We start from the raw sequence: 8800 nt of genomic DNA, 5'->3' as shown, positions 1-8800 counted from the left end.
TTCTTATTGTTTGCACTGAAGCACCGCAGCAATTTCCTAATGTTGTAAACCTCAACATCTGGCAATAAACCCCATTCTGATTCTGATTCTGATTCTGTAACGTTATGAATCATTCGTATCACTTTCTTCTGTAATAAGTTTAGAGGTTTTATAGTATTCTCATATGTATTCCCCCAAACTTCAACACAGTAACTAAAGTATGAGAAAAACAATGAAAAATATAAAATGCGCATTGTTTTATAATCTAATAAATCTCTTACATTTCCCAAAATATAAATGCTTTTAACCATCTTCTTTCTAATATACTCAATATGAGATTTCCACGTCAAATTTTCATCTACTATTACACCCAAAAAACGAAATTCAGTAACTCTTTCAATCACTTCTCCATCAATGGACATAATGACTTCATCCTCCTTTACACGATTGCCAAATATCACAAATTTAGTTTTTGTCAGTTTCAAAGATAATTTATTTACATCTAACCATTTTTTTAATCTTAACATCTCAGAAGTCATATTTTCAACCAAATCTTCCAAATTCTCTCCAGAGCAATAAAAATTTGTGTCATCTGCAAATAAAATATAATTTAAACTTTTTGATATATCACAGATATCATTAATATATAAATTAAAAAGTTTAGGTCCCAAAATAGAACCTTGAGGAACGCCACATACAATCTTCAATCTTTCAGAAGTATTGCCGAGGTAATGTACATATTGCAACCTATTTTCTAAATAACTCCTTAACCAATTCAATGCCACTCCTCTCACACCATAGTTATACAATTTAGAAATCAAAATAGAATGTTGTAACGTATCAAAAGCTTTTTTTAAATCAACAAATACCCCCACTGTATATTTATTATTATGGGTTGCAGATGAAATATCGTCAATGAAAGTCAACAATGCTAATGCCGTTGATCTATTTTTACGAAATCCAAATTGATTTTCATTTATTAGTTGATATTTTTCAATAAAACTATCAAGTCTTTGCGCAAAGAGTTTTTCGAGCACTTTTGAAAACTGTGACAAAAGAGACACTGGCCTATAATTGTTAAAACTATGCTTATCTCCTGATTTATATAAGGGTATCACTTTTGCCACTTTCATTCGATCAGGAAATACTCCTGATTGTAGCGAAAGATTAAAAATATAGCAAAGAGGAATACTTATACAATCTAATGTCTTTTTAATTATAACCATGTCTATACCATCACAGTCAGTAGATTTTTTATTTTTAAAATTTTCTACAATTGCTACTATTTCTTTTATGGTAATATCGGCCAAGAATGTGGAATTAACCATTCTATTATCTCCTTTCCAGGCTTCCTCATATTCTGGATCGTCATTTTTCCTAATTAAATTTGCTAAAGTAGGTCCAACATTTACAAAAAAGGAATTGAATTCGTTTACTACTTCAGTCTTGTCTTCGACAACTTGATTATTCTTAATAAAATAATTAGGCCGATCTAAGGGTGTGTTCTTGTTACCCAATACCTCCTTAAAAATATTCCAAATGCCCTTAATTTTATTCTTGTTTTCCTGAAAAAGTTTATTATAGTAGTCTTTCTTGGCTTTCCTCAATATTAATACCAACTTATTTTTATAAACTTTGTATTTCATTTCCGCATTCTTAGTTCTCTGTGTTATATAATCTCTATATAAATTATTTTTCTTTTTACACGCATTTGCAAGACCCTTAGTTATCCAAGGTTTCATATTCTTATTCTTTTTCTTATACTTAAATGATCCCAATGGACAATGTTTATCATACAAGGCCAAATATGTATTTAAAAATGCTCCGTATGCAACGTCGACCTCATTAACATAAACCTCCTTCCAGTCCACTTCCATGAGATCTTGTCTAAACTTGTTAATTGCCTCGTTATTTCTTAACCTTCTATGACTCACGAAACCAACTTCTTCCTTTCTTTTCATATTTAAATCAAAAGTAAAAAAGACTGGTAGATGATCGCTTATATCATTCATGATGAGGCCACTCATAATATTACTCTCCAAACTATTAATTAAAATATGATCAATTAGTGTTTCTGATTTATCCGTTATTCTACTCGGCTTTATGATTAAAGGATAAAATCCTTTACCAAATAATAATTCGAAAAAATCTGACGAAGCCTTATCATTTGCCTCTTTACAAATATCAATATTGTAATCACCACATAAACATACAGTCTTATTTCCCTTAGCCTTACTCAATAAGTCTTCTACTGCTTCTGTAAATAACTCAATCTGTGACCCCGGTTTCCTATATATGCACGTTACAATTATATTACTTCTTCTTTCTATATCCAATTCCACTGTCACAGACTCCATTAAATCGTCTATAGCCACAGACATACATTCAACTTTTTTACATTTCAAATCACAATTAACAAAAAGTGCCACCCCTCCTGCCTTCTTCTTAGTTCTATTTACAAAGTATAAATCGTACCCTTCAATACAGAAATTACAACCCCTATTCTCATCTAACCATGTTTCAGACAGAGCAATTATTTGAAACCTTCGTGAACTGACAGCCCTGTTCCAATTTTTGTTTTGCTTATTTTGCAAATTCTGTGCACCGATCTGGGTCATCCTCGTTGAGATGCTGCAGTAGCTGGAGTTTGTAAGGGTGCCATTTGTGAGTAGCTAATATCCGCCGAAGGGATGTTCGACTAATGCCACTCTCCAGTGACATGTGGCGAGTGCTACGCTGTGGGCTCTTGCTGAATGAAGCTAGGACAGCCACTGATGTTTCTTCATTAGTGACAGTTTTCTTGCGTCCACATTTTGGCAAATTCAACACTGAACTGTAGCATGGGAGATGGGTGGTCTCGCAGGGTGTCTTGCATTGAAATCTGCTGCAATGACCCCGTTACTGCGTTCACCAGATATCAACACAATTTCGATCTGCTCCTCACATGTTAAACTCTTCGACATGTCAATGGCTGTGAACAAAGAGAAACTTGTAAATAACTCATGAAAGAATAAAGTTACATTGAAAGCAAGCGCACCATTGTTTTTCTTGTGACATTACCAATAAGTTTGATGTGTCACATGGCACTCTTCCTATTGGAAAAAAAAAGTTGTATCCAAGATGGCCAACTTCTAAATAGCCACCATGGTCACCACCCATCTTGAGGAGTTTGCCCCCTCACATATACTAATGTGCCACAAACAGGACTTTAATATCACCAACCATTCCCATGTTATTACGGTGTATCCATATAAATGGCGCACCCTGTACTGCTAGTATTATTATTATTATTATTATTATTATTATTATTATTTGTTTAGGGTTGTTTGCTAGACGACTGAAATTACTCTATGGACACTAGACAAAACAAACAAACAAACATGTAAATATGTTTTAATTTTAGTTTTATGTTCAAATTAATTACGTTTTGGTCAAAAATCTTTTTTTCATTAAAAATGAAAATGATTCAAAAGAAAGAAAAGAAATGAAAGAATGAATATAGAATAAATTGTTTTTGAAAGTAGAAGTTATTCTCTGTCTTCTGACAGAGAATAACTGTCTTCATATTCCAAAATAGGCAGTATCGAAACTTTAGAGAATATCATTAAAAATGCTGCCAGTGACTGGCATCTGGCAGGGAAAGCGATAAGATGAGTTTAACGATGCACCCCCCCCCCCACTCCGCTCCCAATTGTTTTCAAATTCTGACAAGTATTTCTCAAGACACATGACCTTTCCATCACCTTCTACCAGCCCAACAAGTGTTAATCTGCAACATAATGTGACGGTCCCCAATGTTTAGAAGACTCCTAATAAAATTCTAAATGTCAGACATATTCGTCTGGCATCTCACATCAGTTTTCATTGGAAAACAAGTCACTCATCTGGAAAGAAAAAACACTAGTTCCTAAATGTTCTGAAGGGATTTAAACTAAACCTGATCTGAAACAATTTCAGTCTGGACAACAACATATGGGATGCAGTGCAACAAAAAGGCCTAAAATCTTAAAATGAAATGTAAAGCCAGGAAACAGACAGACAGCCCAATCTCACCAGGAGAGGAAAGAGCTATTGGGATGGAAATTATTTAATTTATCCTGTGTCTGTGAATAAATGAATCAATGAAAATGCTAAGGGTGAGCTAATACAGCTTTAGTGAAGGTGGCCTGAGTGAGGTGGGGAAAGGAGCTGACTGATGCTGGGCAATTTATATTCAGATCGGGTTAGGGAAGCAGTAAGAAACACGATAAAAATTCCACCTTACTTCTTGCTTAAGGGGTTGTTGGACATTAGATACACGTCCACACCTAATATTTAATATCATTACTCTGGCCAGCCCAAATTACAAGGAATGTTGTAGAGAGGAGGAGCATGAGAAATACATTGACATTAAAGACCAGTTACATTTTGTAACACACTAGGATCACCTTCCTTTCCACTGAAGATAGCTGATTGACTTTCTAATGGTTTTCAAGGTTGCTTGTTGTTTGTTAGTTCTCATCAGTTAGTTATACCAGTTCTCAACATTTCCTAACATTTTCACAGTAATATGCTGTCATTTTTTCCCTCGAATAGTTAAGGCTGAAATCTATTGTGCGTATCTGATACTTCAATATTGCTTTATATTTTTTTAACCATGGAACAAGACTTTCCATCACCCTTTTATCTGGCAACTCAGGGGTGTAAACACTGTCCTGCTCACACTTTATAGTGGTTTTGTGGTGCTGCTGGCTTCAACTGAGGATATAGTCGGGTTGTGGAAGGAAGGATCAAGAATTTCAATCCCAGTGACTGGAAAGTTCTTCATCACAGTACTCGAGAAGAAATTCCAGAACAGAGTCTGCTAGTCAAATGTCAGATTTAGGAGGAATAATGTGGTTTTCATTCCACTCGTTGGTCCGCCTCCTTTTTCTCTCCAGGATATCTGAGTATGTGTGGGACTTTGCCCAACCAGTCTATTTGTATTTAGTATTATGTATTTTGCCAACTTGAAGTGGGGGGGGGAATCGCACTGCTGACAAAAAATTTGGCTTGCCACCCTTTGTTATCAGTTGTCTTCATAATGTTTATGGACAGGATATTTTGGTGGCAAGTGGCTGAAGGCTTAAGTGGTCTCAGGATCTCATCTCTGCTTTTTGCAGATGATGTGGTTCCATTGACTTCATCAGGGAGATGGGGTTTTTATATCTTCTCTTTTTAATTAATTAAACCTTTAACTGTAGGGTAAAAATAACTCTAATAAAGAAATTAACACCACAAATATAATTTGGCAGCATGAAAACAAACTCAACCACAGGGAAAAGCTATATGTTTACAAACTCATCCACTGATTCGGACCAGAATACACCAACTATGGCCCTAGCAGACAGTGAAATGGATGTGCGACATCAGGTCAGGAGTCATGAAGTGTTGTTTTTTTCCTGCCCTCTTGTCAGGAAATTGAAGCAGCATAAAGGGATGTCCTGTTCTTCACTGAGCTGGCTGAGCAGGGGCAGCGCTTGAGAGAGGAAATCAAAGCTTTCATGTAGGAGGACACATGTTTCACAACTCACTGAATCAAAGTGGGTCAAAATCTTTTTTTAGTTGACACTATACAGAGGTGTGACATGTTCATTTAGAACATGCGGGGTTCAAACAAACAAGTCAATGTGGCATTTAAGAGTGTAAAAGCGTTCATCATAAAACTGAGATTAAGAACAATGCTGCTCACTACGAAAAGCCTCAGCATACAAGGTTCCTGCAAAACAAGGAACTGCATTCAGTACATCCATCACCCTCTTCATCACATTTAAAAGGGTTAACAGCGGAGCACTTTTGACTACAGTCTCATTATGTGTGAAATGGACATTGAAAAAGTCATGTTAGACTCTACTGGACTAATCTGTATAGGAAAAAATACTAAATGTTGTATTTTATCATATCTATTGGTGTCTTTCCTTACTCTTTTGGCAGCTGAATGTGGTGTCTGTAATCATTTTAGATATAAGATTCTTATTCTATCATGTTTATGCTTTGATTTATTCAGCTCTTCTCTTTTAGTCTTTTTTTAACAAATAGAATTACAGCATGTAACAAGTGGGGAGTAGGACTTGAATCTCATTTCTGCCTTCAGGTCTCTTGCAGAGCCTTTCGCCTGATGATGGTAGCCATGAATGAACTGCAGTGCAACACAGACCTGACAGTCAACTTAGTTAGGCACGAGGTAACCCATATGGAAAAGATATATATAAATTTTATAAAGTCTGTATCTGTCTTGTGTGAAACTTGTATGAAAAGCATATAAGAGTGAAAACAGATATAAGATCCCTTGAAAAATTATGTAATGAAACTTGTATGTTTTGGATACTTACTAAAGCAATGTATGAAAGTAATGAGAAAGTGGCCACTTTCATGAGTAATCACATATAAGTTTTTACTATTTCTTTTCCATATGGAAAGCCTGAAATGATAGGACACGTTTCAAAGCTATCAAAACTCTTTAAGTACGAAACATGTCTGTTTGGAAACACATGTCAAAATGTAATAAGTCACATGACACACTACTGCTTATCTCCAGACTGATCTGGCTCACTCAGTGTAACTACAATATAACTTACAGTAGACACTAAAAACATGTAGGACAAAACTTAACTGGAATACTGCATATTGTTAAAAAATATAGTTTTCTTTTCATTTTAAGTGCATTAACACAGGTTAAAGCAACTTTCTAGAGCAATTGCAATTTAAAGTGTAAAATATCTGCCACCTTAAAGACACAGGAACACAGCAGCTCCTAATCAATCAACCATTGTACGATCTGTGTAGATGAGAGAGCAGTGACTTATATGCTTCACCAAGTTTAGATGCTGCTTTTAACGCTTGTATTAAATACAAGTTACCTTTTTGCTTTGGACTCAAATTATAAGCAGCAAATGATATTGCATAATTAATACTGAAGATTTTAAATTCCTAAACAGTGTCAAGCACAATCACAGTTTTTGTAGTACTGTTACTTGAAAGCAATATAATAATTGTATTTATTACTCAATGAAATTACATGCATTGTATAATGACAATAAGTACAAATTAAGGAGTAAAGACACATGAGTTGACTTGATGCAAACAGTTTATAATCAAGTAATGAACAGTAGTTCTCCTAGTTGAAAAATAATATGTGATACTAATAGCTACCACACAGTCTATATCTCCTGTAGACAAATATAGCTGCGTTGAGAGATGTAGTACCTGATATGCCAAAATCAAAGATGGCTAGGTTAACAGTCATGAGCTCAGGAGGCTTTAACTTGGTCTTCCGTTTCATGGTCATATAAATGACATATCCATTCCCTGTTGCAGACATGATTCCTGAAAAAGAGAAAGAAAGACTGCGATCATACCAATTATCCATTAGTTCAGATTCTTTCCCATCATTCTTCATGGTAGATCAAAATCAAGAGAGTATTTTTTAGTACTTTCCATCAGTTTTGACCAGATGCTCAATACCACTATTTAAACTGCAGGCCCAAATCTTGACAGAGCCTCTGTGTTTCACAAACGGCTAACTAATCTAGCTTGTTAGTTACCCCACAAGTTAGTTTGTGAGTATGATTTTCAACAGGAACACTGAGACTCAAACAATGAGTTTGTTGTTCCTAGTTTTAGAGCCCAAAATTAGACCTAAAACAGAGTGTTGATGTTCATTATTTCAACATGTTCAGAGCAGCAGGACAGGCTAAGTTCTCTCCTGAGAAATGTTATTCCCTCTTGCTTAAATTTTGGATTTTCTTTAATATGAAACTGAAAAAGTCCAAAGAGGTGGCTCACTGTTTGGATTTAAATATTGAAGAATTATGGACTCATTTAGACTTAAATGCATCTACTAAACATATCTACATTGACATGTGCTTTAAAATTGGATCCGGCACCACCAGCACTCTTTATGGTTAATATCAAATATTTTATATAATGTTACATAATTTCAGTTCCATTTTATTCATGGGTTTGGATGCCAAGCGTAAAGACATATGTTTGTCTATTAATAGAAGGCATAATAACACATTTTTTATTCCTCACAAACTATGTCACAATGTAACATTCAATTCCCCCTGAAATAACAGCATTACAACTGATCTCAGACGATGGTGAAATACTACAGCAGTAAACTCAGCCATAAGCACACTGTCCTTGAGTTAATATGAAGGCCACATGAAGCTTAGAGTTATAGAACTAACAGCTGAATTTTCAATTTTTAGCAGCAAAGAAATTTTTAGGCGCCATCCTATTACGGTACTGCGCTGGAATTCACTGAGCTCCTGAGAGCCACCGATTCTTTCACAAATGTTTGTAGAAGCTGTTTGCATGCATAGGTTATTTGCATGCAGGTTTATTTCAAAATAAAACAGCGTCTCAAAGGCATTGGGGTATTTCCCAGTGGTCTGAGGGTCATTTTAATCTGCTGTGTGTCAAATTGACCAGTGCATGATACAGCTACAGGAAATGAGTTGGGAATTCAGAACACATTACTCTCTCACACTCTCTGTCTTTGACAGAGACACTCGGTACTTTCTTCCCTATCCATGTCTTGTACAACATTTTCCCAATGATATGGATGATATCACAAGATGAAACAGGAACATGTAGATAAGGTTAAATAAGATAAGCCAAATGCAGCTTTATTCACTCTCTGGAATGCCTATGTATTGATGGAGACATAGCGAGATCTCTCCTGAGAGGGAATGCAGTTCAGTATGTTACATAGAATCTGATAGCAAGAAGATTTATGGGTTTGTTTGTGTGAAAGTGTGTGTGTGTGTGTGTGTGTGTGTGTGTGTGTGTGTGTGTG

At 35.4% G+C, this 8800-nt stretch overlaps 1 protein-coding gene across 1 annotated transcript in view; it reads right to left on the bottom strand.

Annotated features, from left to right (window-relative positions):
• Positions 1 to 8800, bottom strand: part of opn5 (opsin 5) — a 67213-nt gene that overhangs the window by 23392 nt on the left and 35021 nt on the right. Inside the window, exon 4 of the mRNA XM_005753862.1 lies at positions 7204 to 7323. Within this exon, the coding sequence (XP_005753919.1) occupies positions 7204 to 7323 (120 nt within the window). The remainder of the gene's footprint in view (positions 1 to 7203; positions 7324 to 8800) is intronic.

Source organism: Pundamilia nyererei, unplaced genomic scaffold, assembly GCF_000239375.1.
Source record: "Pundamilia nyererei isolate P.nyererei 1_Seehausen unplaced genomic scaffold, PunNye1.0 scaffold00472, whole genome shotgun sequence".
NCBI lineage: Eukaryota > Metazoa > Chordata > Actinopteri > Cichliformes > Cichlidae > Pundamilia > Pundamilia nyererei.
Note: the sequence above shows the minus strand (reverse complement) of the source record. Positions and strands in the feature narration are given on the sequence as shown.